Source organism: Scyliorhinus canicula, chromosome 12 (assembly GCF_902713615.1).
Source record: "Scyliorhinus canicula chromosome 12, sScyCan1.1, whole genome shotgun sequence".
NCBI lineage: Eukaryota > Metazoa > Chordata > Chondrichthyes > Carcharhiniformes > Scyliorhinidae > Scyliorhinus > Scyliorhinus canicula.
In genome coordinates, this window is record NC_052157.1 from 30,442,888 (window position 1) to 30,459,002 (window position 16,115).

General features: G+C 45.7%; 1 protein-coding gene across 1 annotated transcript in view; it reads left to right on the plus strand.

Annotated features, from left to right (window-relative positions):
• LOC119974514 (zinc finger protein 280D-like) overlaps positions 1 to 16,115 on the plus strand; it is a 168,215-nt gene that overhangs the window by 15,630 nt on the left and 136,470 nt on the right. The window contains 1 exon segment of the mRNA XM_038813454.1: positions 11,878 to 12,028. Coding sequence (XP_038669382.1) covers positions 11,893 to 12,028 — 136 coding nt within the window. The 5' untranslated portion in view covers positions 11,878 to 11,892.

Below are 16,115 nucleotides of genomic sequence, written 5' to 3' on the forward strand. Positions count from 1 at the left end.
GGGCAGCCCTGCCTTGTTCCTCAAGTATTCCGAGCTGGTGGTGTTAGTTCGGACACTCGCTTTGGAAGGAAGTTTTTTTGCATGTAACCGTCATATCCATCAAAAATGTTCCAAAGCACATTGCATACAATGAATTGTAATCACTGTTTTGTGACAAAAAGTGCAGCCATTTGCCATGCACCATAGTGGTGCAAGAAGCATGAGATGAATGATAAATCACTCTTGGCCTATGGTTTTGATCAAAGAAATGTTACCCAGTGCACAGAGAGCTGTCTGCTCTTTGGTATGGTATCTGGGGACCTTTAAACTTCACCTGAACCTCTGAAATAGGCAGATGTGATCCTTTTGTTTTATTATTGCAACAAAGTAGCCACAATGAAAAGTTATCCAAGTATTGAGTGCAAATTCAAACTTATTTTGTTTCACAGGATTGACGTTTGTCCCTTTTTGTTACATATGCTTTTGAATAAGCGCAGAGATATCAGGAAATGGGAATGGTTCCTGCTGTAATAATGTGCGAAAGAGATGTCCTGGTGTAGTTAATTTATTTAAACTTTGGTTGTTTACACATCTGTCTTGAGCACATCCTTTTCACTGAAACCTATCAAACATATTTGAGAAAGCGTAAATTATTTTCCTTTTCTTCAGCCCATGTTAATATCTGGCCTTCTACCAAGGATGCAATTTTAAAGCAATTGTAAATTGACATAACGTTTCTTGAATTAGTTGCCAATTGACTTCAGAGGATATCAATGGGATCTCTGCTTTTTCCATGGACAGTTAACTCGCTATTGGTCATTTGGGTACAAGTTAATTTAAATACAGCCTTGTATTTTCAACTAAACATCTGAGCTATCCTCCAGATGCCAAAGTCACTGTCAGCATTGCTATGGTCGATTGGTGGTATATAATTAAATGTCTGGTATTTAGGACTGCACACATTGTAAGAGTAAAACCAAATGTCACATTTATCTCAGTTGAAATGTGGTTGGCAGAAGTCCCACAGAAAAGCAAGGTAGGGCTGCATTTCACGTTTGTACTGACTGCCATTTTAATATTTTCCCCCAGCTGAATATTACAGTTGTCTAAAATAAAGTACAATAGTATTCCCCAATATCATAATTACACGTGTGGTATCTCAATTCCGATATTGCCCTTTACCATGATTTTCTTGTGTGTGTGAAGATTTGTGATTCACTTCTCTTTTCCAAAATGTATTTATCCGTTGTCTTTATTTCCATTTGTAATCTGTACACAAGCATGTTTGAGGCCTCACCTGGGGTGCCAGTGTGGTAAATATTGAGTTAATGATTTTCCATCCATGCATGGCCTTGGAACAACCATATTTTTGTTTCATGTAAAAGTACCTCTGTTGCGATGATCGTTGGACAGTTTTTAAAAAAATATATTTTGATTGAAAATATTTTCATTTGGAGCAAAATAACACATCAGTTGCTTCAAGTTACAATAAAACAAAGCACAATCCAGAACGCACCCAATCCCAGCCCCCCAATTAACCTTAAAAAAATCTTAAGAACTGACGTAATTAATTCTTTTAATAAAGGACATGAATGATGCCATCTGCGGTAGAACCCCTCTACTGACCCCTTAATGGTGGACTTGACCATCTCCAGAACATAGGAACTGCGGGGGGGGGGGGGGTGGCAACACACCTTTGGGTGCCGGGGAGAAAACATCACAGCGTGCGATATTTGGCTGTGCTGGTGTGCTGCTGTCGCCCGCCCTTCCTGGACGGGTCTCGCGGCCGTCCCACCTCGCCCCCGCTTCTGCCGCTGCCTCCCGGTCCTCCATCTCCAGTGTTCCTCGTTCCCCGCTCCTGGAGATGTCATGCACGTTTTGGCATCCCGTGTCCTCCCTCTGGCTGCACCCGCTTCCCTGTCCGTCCCCCTCCACGGTTCGCCTCCCTCTCCCCAGGTTTAGCTGTCTCTACCCCCCCCCCCCCCCCCCCCCCCCGGTGGTTTCGCCCCCCCCCCCCCCGGTTTAGCCGTGACCCCCGTCCCCCCCCCCCGTCCCCGCAGTCCATCTCTCCCCTCCATGCCCCGGCTACCTTCCCCCGACTCCTGACCATTTTCCCCTGATCCTTGGCCACCTGGCTATTCTTCCTCTTGTTCGTTGGCCACAAACAGGTCCCAGAACAGTTGCATGAATGGCTCCCACGTTCTGTGGAAGCCGTCGTCTGACCCTCGGATGGCGAATTTGATTTTCTCCATTTGGAGAGATTCCGAGAGGTCGGACAGCCAGTCTGCAGCTCTGGGTGGTGCTGCTGACCGCCAGCCAAACAGGATTCTACGGCGGGCGATCAGGGAGGCAAAGGCAAGGGTGTCCGCCTTCCTCCCCAGGAATAGATCTGGCTGGTCTGAAACCCGAAGACCGCCACTATCGGGCATGGCTCCACCCTCACCCCCACCACTTTGGTCATAGCCTCGAAGAAGGCTGTCCAGTACTCCACAAGTCTGGGGAAAGACCAGAACATGTGGGCGTGGTTGGCCAGGCCTCTTTGGCACCGTTCACATCTGTCCTCCACCTCCAGGAAGAACCTACTCGTACGGTTTCTTGTTAAGTGGGCTCTGTGTACCACTTTTAGTTGCGTCAGGCTGAGCCTTGCGCACGTGGCGGTGGAGTTGACCCTATTCAGTGCCTCGCTCCAGAGTACCCACCCTATCTCAATCCCAGGTCATCCTCCCATTTCTTTCTTGTTGCGTCCAGTACGGTGTCGTCCCTTTCTACCAGTTGGTCATACATGTCGCTATAGTTCCCTTTATCTAGGATGCTTGCATCCAGTAGGTCTTCCAGTAGTGTCTGTCGTGGCGGTTGTGGGTACGTCCTTGACTCCTTTAGTAAGAAGTTTTTGAGCTGCAGATACCGTAGCTCGTTCCCCCTGGCTCGCTGAAATTTCTCTCAGTTCATCCAGTGTTACGATCCTGCCGTCCGTGTATAGATCACCGACTGTCAGTCTCCCTCCGTCCTGCCTTCACCGTTTGAAGGTGGCGTCAGTTAGTGCTGGTGTGAACCTATGGTTGTTGCAGATGGGAGCCTTGTCCAACATTTTGGTCAGGCCAAATTGCTGCAGCAGTTGGTTCCAGGATTGGAGGGTGGCTGTCACCACTGGGCTGCTGGAGTGTTTTTTGAGTGGGGATGGGAGTGCTACCGTGGCGAGGGCCTGGAGGGAGGTCCCCACGCAGGAGGCCTCCTCCGCGCGCACCCACTCGGCCTCTGGCTCCTGGATCCATCCCCTTACTCGCTCGGCTGTTGCCTCCCAGTGGTAGAATTGTAAGTTTGGGAGGGCTAGGCCCCCCCCCCCCCCCCCCCCCCCCCCCCCTGGATTTTGTTTTTTGTAGGACCTTCTTTGGGTTCCTAGCATTTTTACCCCCCCCCATACGAACGCCATGCTTAGTTTGTCCAGCGCTTTGAAAAGATATCCCTGAATGTGACCATCATTGGACACAGCTCCAGTTCGACATTGGTGTTGAAGAAAGAGACCCAAAAGCTGAACAGCTTGGGACACAACCAGAATGTACGAGTATGGTTACCTACCCTCTGAGAATACCAGTCAAACATTTTGTCCACCCCCCAAAATAAAATGACTCCTCCTCACTGTGGTCAGATGAGCCCTGTGCCCATCAAACTAGGCTGAGCACAGGAGGGCATGGAGTTGACCCTGCAAACAGCCTCACTCCACACCATCTCATTCAGAATAGGACCCAGTCTACCTACCCATTTCTACTTCACTTCAATCAATGGAGCCGATTCCGCTTGATGATAAATTTTTGCAGTCCAGAGGTAATCAGCAGTCGAACACCAGATAACTTAAAAGAGCCTTTTTATTTACCGCGGGGCTGCAGCACAAGTGTAACTGAGCTACAGCAAGTGAAAAAAGCAAAATTCTCTTAGTTACAGTTGACTATATATTCTTACAAAACCCATCAAGCTTTCAATCATTAGTGATACAATTAGCTCATTACGCCCCTCCTTCATGTAATTATTTCTTCCCATCATTAATAATAGTTAGTTCACATGTTTCATAGTATCGCAAGTTTTTATCAAAAGTCCTGAGGAGTGACTCTTCCCCCGGCTGTGTTTCGTTCCCACCACAGATTCTCACAGACAGTCAAGGTCGTGATAACGCCTTCTCACAGGAACAATTCATTTCACAAAGCTGGTATACAAACCTGACATTCCATTTCCCATCAAGCTCTGATTCTAACTTGAGCCAAACTCTCACGCTGACAGGATTGGGCCAGAAATGACCAAAATACCCTCCATATCAGACCCGGCCAAAGTTAAAATCTTTTTTTAACAGGGCAGAAAGGTGGTGCCAGGGAAAATGAAGGAAAAGCCTTCCAAAGAAAATAGCGGATCTGGAAATGCCTGAACAAATTGGTTCCAGGGAGCTGAAATTTTTCCAGCAGCTTCTCAAAAACTTTCCCATCACGAACAAGTCCCCAAAACCTCTTTAGACCCTTCCCCTCCCATATCCTAAATGTCTAAGCATGCTGGCAGAAAGAGATGATTACCAATAGGGGCCAGCAGCAACATGCAGCTAAATTGCTGTCTGAACGGCTTCCAGATTCTCAACGTGGATACCACGACTAGATCTGAAGAAAATTTTGTAGGACAGCATGGAAGCAAGGCAGTTACTTATGCACCTAAATTAGAGCCCCCACTAGAACTCTCCTCCATTTATTCCCTATGGAACTCTGATCACTAAGCCATCCTAACGCTTCCTCAATATTGGCTGCCCAATAGTAAAATAACAAATTGGGTAAAGCTAAACCACCGACCTTCGATCCCTATGGAGAAACGTCCTACAGATCTTTGGGGTTTTACCTGCTCAAATAAAAGCTGACACTAATTTGTTAACTCTGCCAAAAAAAGGATTTGGGGAGAAAAGTGGGGAGACACTGGAAAAATAAATAAAAATCTTAGGAGGGCATTCATTTTAATAGTCTGAACCCTGCTAGCCAAGGACAGGAGGAGGTTATCCCACTGCTGGAAGTCAGATATGACCCCATTTACCAGACAAGCATAATTTCATTTATGGAGCGAGGCCTATTCGTGGGCCACTGGGATTGCCACGTAAAGAATGCTAAATCTGGCAAGGGGAAAAGACAACATCCCCAGATAGCCCACCCCCGGGTTAACCAGTAAATGTTTGTTCTTGTCCAAATTCAACTCAGACATAAAACATACAGTGCAGAAGGAGGCCATTCGGCCTATCGAGTCTGCACCGACCCACTTAAGCCCTCACTTCCACCCTACCCCCATATCCCAATAACCCCTCCTAACTTTTTTTTTGGTCACCTAAGGGCAATTTATCATGGCCAATCCACATAACCTGCACGCCTTTGGATCGTGGGAGGAAACCGGAGTACCTGGAGGAAACCCACGCAGGCATGGGGAGAACGTGCAAACTCCGCACAGACAGTGACCCAGCGGGGAATCTAACCTGGGGCCCACAGTGCTATTCACTTGTGCTACCGTGCTGCCCCAGAGAAGGAGCCAAAACTCCTAAGTAGCTTCATTAATCTCATCCATAGTGGAAACTGGGCCCGTAATTTAAAAAAACAGATCATCTGTGCACAAGGACACCCTATGCTCCCTCCGTCCCTGATTTATCCCCATCCTCTTGAACAAAGAAAAGTACAGCACAGGAACACGCCCTTCAAGCCCGTGCCGACCATGCTGCCCATCGAAACTAAAATCTTCCACACTAACTCTATTCCCATCCTATTCATGTATTTGTCAAGATGCCCCTTAAATGTCACTATCGTCCTTGCTTCCACCACCTCCTCTGGCAGCGAGTTCCAGGCACCCACTACCCTCTGTGTAAAAAAATTTGCTTCGTACATCTCCTCTAAACCTTGCCCCTCGCACCTTAAACCTATGCCCCCTAGTAATTGACCCCTCTACCCTGGGGAAAAGCCTCTGACTATCCACTCTATCTATGTCCCTCATAATATTGTAGACCTCTATCAGGTCACCCCTCAACCTCCGTCGTTCCAGTGAGAACAAACCGAGTTTATTCAATCGCTCCTCATTGCCCTCCATATAGGCAACATCCTGGTAAATCTCTTCTCCACCCTCTCTAAAGCCTCAACATCCTTCTGGTAGTGTGGCGACCAGAATTGAACACTATACTCCAAATGTGGCCTAACTAAGATTCTATACAGCTGCAACATGACTTGCCAATTCTTATACTCAATGCCCCGGCCAATGAAGGCAAGCATGCCGTATCGGTTCTTGACTACCTTCTCCACCTGTGTTGCCCCTTTCAGTGACCTGTGGACCTGTACACCTAGATCTCTCTGACTGTCAATACTCTTGAGGGTTCTACCATTCACTGTATATTCTCTACCTGCATTTGACCTCCCAAAATGCATTACCTCACATTTGTCCGCATTAAATTCCATCTGCCATCTCTCTGCCCAAGTCTCCAAACGATCTAAATCCTGCTGTATCCTCTGACAGTCCTCATTGCTATCCGCAATTCCATCTACCTTTGTGTCGTCTGCAAACTTACTAATCAGACCAGTTACATTTTCCTCCAAATCATTTATATATATATACTATGAACAGCAAAGGTCCCAGCACTAATCCCTGCGGAACACCACTAGTCACAGCCCTCCAATTAGAAAAGCACCCTTCCATTGCTATTCTCTGCCTTCTATGACCTAGCCAATTCTGTATCCATCTTGCCAGCTCACCTCTGATCCCCTGTGACTTCATCTTTTGTACCAGTCTGCCATGAGGGACCTTGTCAAAGGCCTTACTGAAGTCCCTATAGATAACATCCACTGCCCTACCTGCATCAATCATCTTTGTGACCTCTTCGAAAAGCTCTATCAAGTTAGTGAGACACAACCTCCCCTTCACAAAACCATGCTGCCTCTCACTAATACGTCCATTTGCTTCCAAATGGGAGTAGATCCTGTCTCGAAGAATTCTCTCCAGTAATTACCCTACCACTCATGTAAAGCTCACCGGCTTGTAGTTCCCTGGGTTATCCTTGCTACCCTTCTTAAACAATGGAACAGCATTGGCTATTCTCCAGTCCTCCGGAACATCACCTGAAGACAGTGAGGATCCAAAGATTGCTGTCGAGGCCTCAGCAATTTCCTCTCGAGCCTCCTTCAGTATTCTGGGTTAGATCCCATCCGGCCCTGGGGACCTATCTACCGTAATATTTTTCAAGACGCTCAACACCTCGTCTTCTTGGATCTCAATGTGACCCAGGCTATCTACACACCCTTCTCCATACTCAACATCCACCAATTCCTTCTTTTTGGTGAATACTGAAGCAAAGTATTCATTAGTACCTCACCCATTTCCACTGGCTCCCCACATAGATTCCCTTGCCTATCCTTCAGTGGGCCAACCCTTTCCCTGGCTACCCTCTTGCTTTTTATGTACGTATAAAAAGCCTTGGGATTTTCCTTAACCCTATTTGCCTTTGACTTTTCGTGACCTCTTCTAGCCCTCCTGACTCCTTGCTTAAGTTCCTTCCTACTTTCCTTATATTCCACACATACTTCGTCTGTTCCCAGCCTTCTAGCCCTGACAAATGCCTCTTTCTTTTTGACGAGGCCTACAATATCTCTCGTTATCCAAGGTTCCTGAAATTTGCTGTATTTATCCTTCTTCCGCACAGGAACATGCCGGTCCTGAATTCCTTTCAACTGACATTTGAAAGTTTCCCACATGTCAGATGTTGATTTACCCTCAAATATCCTCCCCCAATTTAGGTTCTTCAGTTCCCGCCTAATATTGTTATAATTAGCCTTCCCCCAATTTAGCACATTCACCCTCGGATCACTCATATCCTTGTCCACCAGCACTTTAAAACTTACTAAATTGTGGTCACTGTTCCTGAAATGCTCCCCTACTGAAACTTCTACCACCTGGCTGGGCTCATTTCCCAATACCAGGTCTAGTACAGCCCCTTCCTAGTTGGACTGTCTACATATTGTTTTAAGAAGTCCTCCTGGATGCTCCTTACAAACTCTGCCCCGTCCATATCCCTAGCACTAAGTGAGTCCCAGTCAATATTGGGGAAGTTGAAGTCTCCCATCACAACGGCCCTGTTGTTTTTACTCTTTTCCAAAATCTGTCTACCTATCTGCTCCTCTATCTCCCGCTGGCTGTTGGGAGGCCTGTAGTAAACCCCGAACATTGTGACTGCACCCTTCTTATTCCTGATCTCTACCAATATAGCCTGGCTGCCCTCTGAGGTGTCCTCCCGTAGTACAGCTGTGATATTCTCACTAACCAGGAGCGCAACTCCGCCATCCCTTTTACATCCCCCTCTATCCCACCTGAAACATCGAAAACTTGGAACGTTTAGCTGCCAATCCTGCCCTTCCGTCAACCAGGTCTCTGTAATGGCAACAACATCATAGCTCCAAGTACTAATCCAAGCTCTAAGGTCATCTGCCTTACCTGTTATACTTCTTGCATTAAAACATATGCACTTCAGGCCACCAGACCCGCTGTTTTCAGCAACATCTCCCTGTCTGCTATTCCTCAGCCATACTGGCCCTATTCCCTAGTTCTCCCTCAATGCTTTCACCTTTTGACCTATTGCTCCGGTACCCACTCCCCTGCCATACTAGTTTAAACCCTCCCGTGTGACACTAGCAAACCGTGGATATTTATGCCTATCCAGTTTAGATGCAACCCGTCCTTCTTATACAGGTCACACCTGCCCCGGAAGAGCTCCCAGTGGTCCAGATAACGGAAACACTCCCTCCTCCACCAGCTGTTTAGCCATGTGTTTAGCTGCTCTATCTTCCTATTTCTAGCCTCACTGACACGTGACACAGGGTGTAATACCTTGCTGGAAGATCTTAATGCTGTGGCCAGCAGTTCAATTGCTAATGCAAATAGAAGCAGGTGATGAGCATCCCGACCTTGTCCCAGCGGAAAATAATCCAAGCTTCAGGCAGTAGTGTGAGCACTAGCAGTAGGGTCTCTGTACAATAACGAAATCCAGGATATAATGCTTTGCCCCAAATCAAACCTCCCAACGATCTCAAAGAGTATCACCACTCCATTGTATCAAATGCTTCTTTGGCTTCCATAGATACAATCACCTCCAGTTCGGGCACAGGAGTGGGAGAAAGGACAATATTTTAACAGCCGATGTATATTGGTCGACAATTACCAACCCTTGACGAAGCCAGCCTGGCCCTCTGCGATCACTTCCTGGGAGACAGGGCTCCAACTGCAGCGCCAGCATTGTTATGAGCAAATTAGCATCTGCATTCAAAAGCGAAATGCACTGAAATGACCCACACCATAGGATCGTTGTCCTTCAGGAGCCGGGAATGGAGGCCCACGCCAGTGCAACGGGCAACTAACCCAGGGACAAGGAGTCTTTGAACATATCTGATATCGATGGGATCAACTGACCTGCAAACCTCTTGTAAAACTCGCAAGCAACTTTGGTAGGTGTACTGATAGTCCACCTCTAGTATGGCATCTACCAGCCTTCACAGTCGTTTCCATGTGTGCTTTGTAGGAGATGATTTCCCCCTCCCAATGACCAGCTTAAAAGGGCTCCCCACATAGAATGTGAGATAGACTCACTTTATTGAATGTAATATATCCCCCAATGGCAGACGGCATTTGTTTGCAAAATTTTAGGTCTGCCAACACCAATGCCGGACATTGAAAAGAACCTGACCCTCGGATCAAATCCACAAATGGGGAGCATGTCAGAACTGACAACCACCCAATACCCCGCTCTCTTCACCCAGGGGAAGAGAGACTTACCCACCACAGAAATCTTTCTTTCTTTCTCTCTCCCTCTCCCTCCCCCCCCTCCTCCTCCTCCTCCAGCATAAAAGCAAGAGACACCTTCGCCACACCTGATGGTGCCAGTGATTTGGGCCCAGAGCGATCTACCCTCTGATTTAGAATACAGTTTTAAGTCACCCCCAAGATCAGCTGATGTGAGTCCAAAACAGGATGGAGGCAAGAACTCATTAATAAAACCGATATCATCCCAATTTGTCACATCAGCAGTGACCAGGACCAACGAGGTGCCCACAAAGACCCAACAATCACATCCCTGCTATTTGGATCTGCCAAGGTTTTGGCAGCTGAAAATTGAACCCTTTAGTTGATCAAAACTGCTGATCCCAGAGCCCTTATCACCCTTTTGAAACCAAGTGTGGTTCTTTACCCGCAAATGAGTCTCCTGCAGAAACAACACATCACTCAGACGTTATCAGTGACCAAATACGCTCCAACTTTTCACTGGGCCGTTCTCCCCCCCCCCCCCCCCCCCCACAAACTTATATTACAGGTGACCAACTGAATTGGGGGCTTCCCACCCCCCCCCCTTTGAACCGGAGTCAGCCATTTCCACCAATGGAGGTCATTCAACAATTGCTTAGCGTACAGCCACCCAGGCCCACCCAGACACACAACCCATCAGCAAGACAAAACAAAGAAAAATATGTCGTCACTGTCCGCAAACTATCCCTATCCACCACCTCGCCTCTCCTGCCCCAAACAAAACCACACCCAAATGTATACACAAAACAGTAAGGCAAACTGAAGTCCCTGAATCCTAATTCTACTAACCCTAACCCCAGTCAGAAAGAAAACACTAAGCTCATTATCTGAATCAAAACTAATATAGTAAGCTGCAGTAGGGCTACCCCAACCACTCCGCTCCCATTAGCTAGCTAACTCTATATACTGCCACTGAAAAGACCAGTCAATACTGAGACCAATGAGATTCAGGTGAGCCAACAGGAGGCTGTAATGTAACCTTTTTGCCTCCCTAATATAAGCTAACCCATTCCAGTCGGGTGTGAGCCAGATCGGGTCGTTTGAGGTTGCGGGTTACAAATGAGACTTATTTGCTGTTTAGCTCCACAGCCATCCATGCAGGTGTTTCTCCCAGTGCTGCACTATCTTAAATGCTGCAGTTCTGGCTGCTCGCAGCTTTTTTAGCAATGCAATGATGCCCGAAAATGCTGGGAAGCAGCTGGGGCCATTGGTGCTTTCACAACCTTCATGGAAGTGTCTTGATGCCTCAATGCAGTACAAAGAAACTTGTACTTGTGTCCCAAATTTTATATCTTCAGGACACCTTTAATAATTTGCTTGGAAATCGCTATTATGTAAAAGCAGCTAATTTTTCCAAATTGAGATCGAACAAACAGCAGTAGTAGATGACCAGTTACTATGTTTTGGTGGTGTTGGTTGAGGGATGGATTTTGACCAGGACGCCTCGAGAACTCCCTTGCTCCTTTTTGAAATATTGTCTGTGGGATTTAATGTAATCTAAAGGACTTGAAAATGGGGCATCTCTGTCAAGACAGCATTTATTTAATACAACACTAATGTACCAATCCAGTGTGTTGCCAAAACTATTCATTGTTATTTGTACATGTGTCTCAAGTGATTGTTACCTTACTAACAGTTGAAGATGCTTAATATTTATGACACAACTGTCTAAAGGGTTTCACAACAAGGTGAAACTGGCAATTGGGGACAGTGATAGAACTTGGTGTGACCATTTTGTTCGTTCTGCAGCTATTTTCTGACAGTTGGAATAATTTAAAGTTCTTTGTTTTTGGTGAAGTGATCTTAATGGACCCAAGTAATTTTTTCCATTTGCCTGACGACTAAGACTACTGATCTGACGTCATTATCATGCATACACACACAGAAGTATAATTTAAAGGAGGTCATTATTGAAGTTTCTCATTTATTTCCAGAATTGGTGGCATCACTAATTTCAGCAACTGAAAATGTTCAAAAATATTTTCTAGTTGTAAGGTGATTAATGACTTTGAACAATTTTAAGTGAAGCAAACTTTTTCCTTCCCCCTTCAAAATCAGGACTGAAGCATCAGAATGGCAGGACTATTTATGGAATGTGAAGAAGAGGAGTTGGAGCCTTGGCAAAGAGGGAATAAAGATGTTGAAGATGACGATGATGAGCCCATTTTTGTGGGAGAGATAACAAGCTCCAAAACCTCCAGTTATCCAAGTATGACATACATTTTGTTTCTTCAGGTTTGATTGAGATTCCAGGCCAGTGTAATCCTTTTTAAATAAATACAAGTTATTTGCCATAAATGTATGTTCTGTGGAATTGAACTTTCTGTTCCTGGGTGAGTGATTGTTCACTCAAGTGAATTGTCATTTAAACAGGTTGAAATCTAAGTAGTTCTAAAATTGAATTTTTGCCTGTTCAGCATTTTGCAGTTGAATGGCAAGAAGTTTCACAAATCACTTGGTGGAATTGTAGAACAAATTCTCCTTTTTTTAAGAAAAGGCAAGAATATTGGCACTGGGTCACTTTGTTTTAATTGCATTTCAGTTCAAAATTATTACAATTGACGTGTTTGTCCAGAATGATTGAATAACTTTATATGGGTGTTGATGTCTTCTCTTCTGGATGGTGGCCTTGTCTGATGCCATAGAACAAAAAACAGGTGATTGGATCGAATAAATAGTCTGTTAAACTAATTCTCCATTTCCCCCCACTTATTTGTCTGTGATAATCATTAAATTAATGAGTTTAAAAATTGGCTCTGAAGTAATAATCAAATTCATGTATTAATTCATTTGCTGGCATTAGTTTTCAGTATGTGAAATATTAAATAATAGTTTTGTCAGTGACAGCACTGTTGCCTTATTTCTGGTAAACATCAACTTTTCGAAGTTGGATTTGGGTATCCCTGGATGCATGCACAATTGCAGAGATCTCCAAAGAGAAGATTTGAAAATCAGGTGATCTCAAAAGAGAGAAACATTGCCTCATTAGCAGTTGTCAACTAGGGAAAAAATGATTTTTTTTAAATTTAAAAATTAATTGCAGCCTGGAATTTGCCTATTTTATCCTCAAAATCCATGTAACAACAAATCTGCACACAAGTTAGTGAACTTTTACGAGGTTCCTTATAGGTGCATTGTTCACTTGAACTTTAGTGCTGATTTCCCTGCCTCACTTAGTTCGGAGAAGGTGGTGAGTAGTGATATTGTCACTGGTTTGGTGATCCTACCTAAATCCACACCTCCACCCTGTCCCAGTAACCCCACCTAACCTTTTTGGACACTAAGGGCAATTTAGCATGGCCAATCGACCTAACCTCCACATCTTTGGATTGTGGGAGAAAACTAGAGCGCCTGGAGGAAACCCATGCAGACACGAGGAGAAAGTGCAGACTCCTCACAGACAGTGACCCAAGCCAGAAATTGAATCTGGAACCCTGGAGCTATGAAGCAACTGTACTAACCAATGTGCTACCATGCCGTCCAATGACAAAGTTGTTTGCCCCTTTTCTCCAGCGGTTAATTCCGTCATCAAAACCTGATGGACCACCCAGTATCGACCTGGGCACTGGAAATGACAACCGCAAACATAGCCATGTTGACTCTGCAATGTCCTCCTTACTAACATCTGGGGGCTTGTGCAACAGCCTGACATAGTTGTATTCAAGGAATCATATCTGACAGATAATTTTCCAGACATCGCAATCACAATCCCTGACTCCGGGCCCCATAAAGTCTCATGGCTTCAGGTCAAACTTGGGTAAGGACCTCCTGTTTATCATCACGTACTGTCCACCGTCAGCTGATGAATCAGTACTCCATGTTAAACCTCACATGGAAAACGAACTGAGGGAGGCAGAATGTCCATCACCAAGACTGGGTCGGGAGCACCACCAAAGACTGAGCTGGCAGAGTCCTAAAGGATACAGCTGCTTGAATGGGTCAGTGACACGGGGTGAGGGAATCAACAAGAGGGAAAAACATAGTAGACCTCCCCCTCATTAATCTGCCTGCTACAGATGCATCTGTCCATGACAGAGTGACCACCACACAGTCATTTTGGACACAGTCCCATCCTCGCATTGAGGATACCCTCCCAAGAAGTTGGGCACTACCATTGCGTTAAATGGAATAGATTCAGAACACTTAGATCTAGCAACTCAAGACTGGGCAACATGAGGTGCTCTGGGGCAGCAGCAAAATTGTACTCCGCCCCGACATGAAATCTCATGGCCTGGCATATCTCCCACTCTACCAGTACCACCAAGCCAGGGGATCGACCCTGGTTCAATGAAGAACGCAGGAGTGCATGCCAGGAGCAGTATCAGGTATACTGAATAATGAAGTGTCAAGCTGGTGAAACTACAATACTTTACTTGTGTGCCATACAGCATATGCAGCAAGTGATAGACAGAGCTAAGCGATTCCACAAGTCAGGAATGTGATGGAATACTCCCCACTTGCCTGGATGAGTGCAGCTCCAAATCACGCTCCAGATGCTCGACACCACCTAGGACAAAGTAGCCCACTTGATTGTAGCCTCCTTCCATGAACATTCACTCCTTCAACCACCGACTCACTGCAGGAGGGGCGGCACAGTGGCGCAGTGGTTCGCGCTGCTGCCTACGGCGCTGAGGACCCGGGTTTGATCCTGGCTCTGGGTCACTGTCCGAGTGGAACTTCCACATTCTCCCTGTGTCTGCTTGGGCCTCACCCACACAACCCAAACATGTGTAGGTTGGGTGAATTGCCCACACTAAATTGCCCCTCAATTGGGGGGAAAAAAATAATTAGGTACTCCAAATCTATTTGACACTATCAAATGCCTTTTTAACAGAAAAAAGATGCACTGCAGGAATTCAGCAAGGCGTCTTCAGCCGCACCTTCCAAATCCATGACCACTACTATCTAGGAGACGCAGTAGAAGGAAAACTGTTGCAAGCTTAAATTCCCAATTAATTCCGTAATTTCAATCAGTCTTGGCCTTGGTCATGAGCTCGCCGCATTCCAATTTCTTGGCCCCTAGACAAAAGATCATAATAATAATCATCTGAGGCATTCACAACAATCTTCAGCCAGAAGTGCGGAGTGGATGATCTATCTCGGTCTCCTCCAGAGGTCCCCAGCAGCACAGATGTCAGTTTTTAGCCAATACGATTTACTCGTATGTGCATCATGTGTATATGATCGAATTTGGGCTAAACTAGAGGCGTGGGCTTAAGTAGGGTGCTCTTTCCAAGGGCCGGTTCAGACTCGATGGGACAAATGGCCTCCTTCGGCACTGTAAATTCTATGATTGTATAATGTCAAGAAACGGCTGAAGGCACTGGATACTGAAAAGGCTATGGGCCTTTACAATATCCCGGCAGTAGTACTGACGACTTGTGCTCCAAACTTGCTGCACCCCTAGATCAGCTGTTCCACTACACACTGGCATCTACCTGGCAATGTGTAAAATTGCCCAGGTGTGTCCTGTACATAAGAAGAAACAGGACAAATCCAACCCAGCCAATTACCATCCTATCTGTCTACTCTTCATCAGCAAAGTGATGGAAAGAGTCATCAATAGTCTTATGATGCGGTACTTACTCGGCATTTAAGATTCTCATGGATGCTCCGTTTGGGTTCTCGCCAGGGTCACTCCGCTCCTCACATTTTTTTTTTTTTGAAATTTTTTATTGAGTTTTCATATTTTATATCCAACAAATTACAAATTATTAGAAAAAACAACGCGCAAAAATTAACATGTATATGTACAGGTAAGCGTCTTCATAGTAACAACTGTGGCCGCCCCCTTTAACCGGCATACATATTTTACAATCCCCAAAATGGCCGAGGCACATGTTTGTAGGCATTTATTTTCAATTTGGTTTTGGGCCTTAGCTTGCCATCAGACTGTCGCTTGCGGCTTTGTCCTTCCTTTTTTTTTTGGAATTATTTTTATTCAAGTTTTCAACAACAAATTTTATCACAACAGAGAAAAACAGTAACCCCTCCCCTCCAATACAAAAACAGTAAATTAACAAGGAAAAGAAATAAGTGTAAAACCATGCGAACGAACCCGTAGCCCCCGCCCCCCGCGCTACCTTCCCCCGATTCCCGTCCATTTTCCCCTGATTCTTGGCCACCTGACTATTCTTCCTCTTGTTCGTTGGCCACAAACAGGTCCCGGAACAATTGCATGAAAGGCTCCCACGTTCTGTGGAAGCCGTCGTCTGACCCTCGGATGGCGAATTTGATTTTCTCCATTTGGAGAGATTCCGAGAGGTCGGACAGCCAGTCTGCAGCTCTGGGTGGTG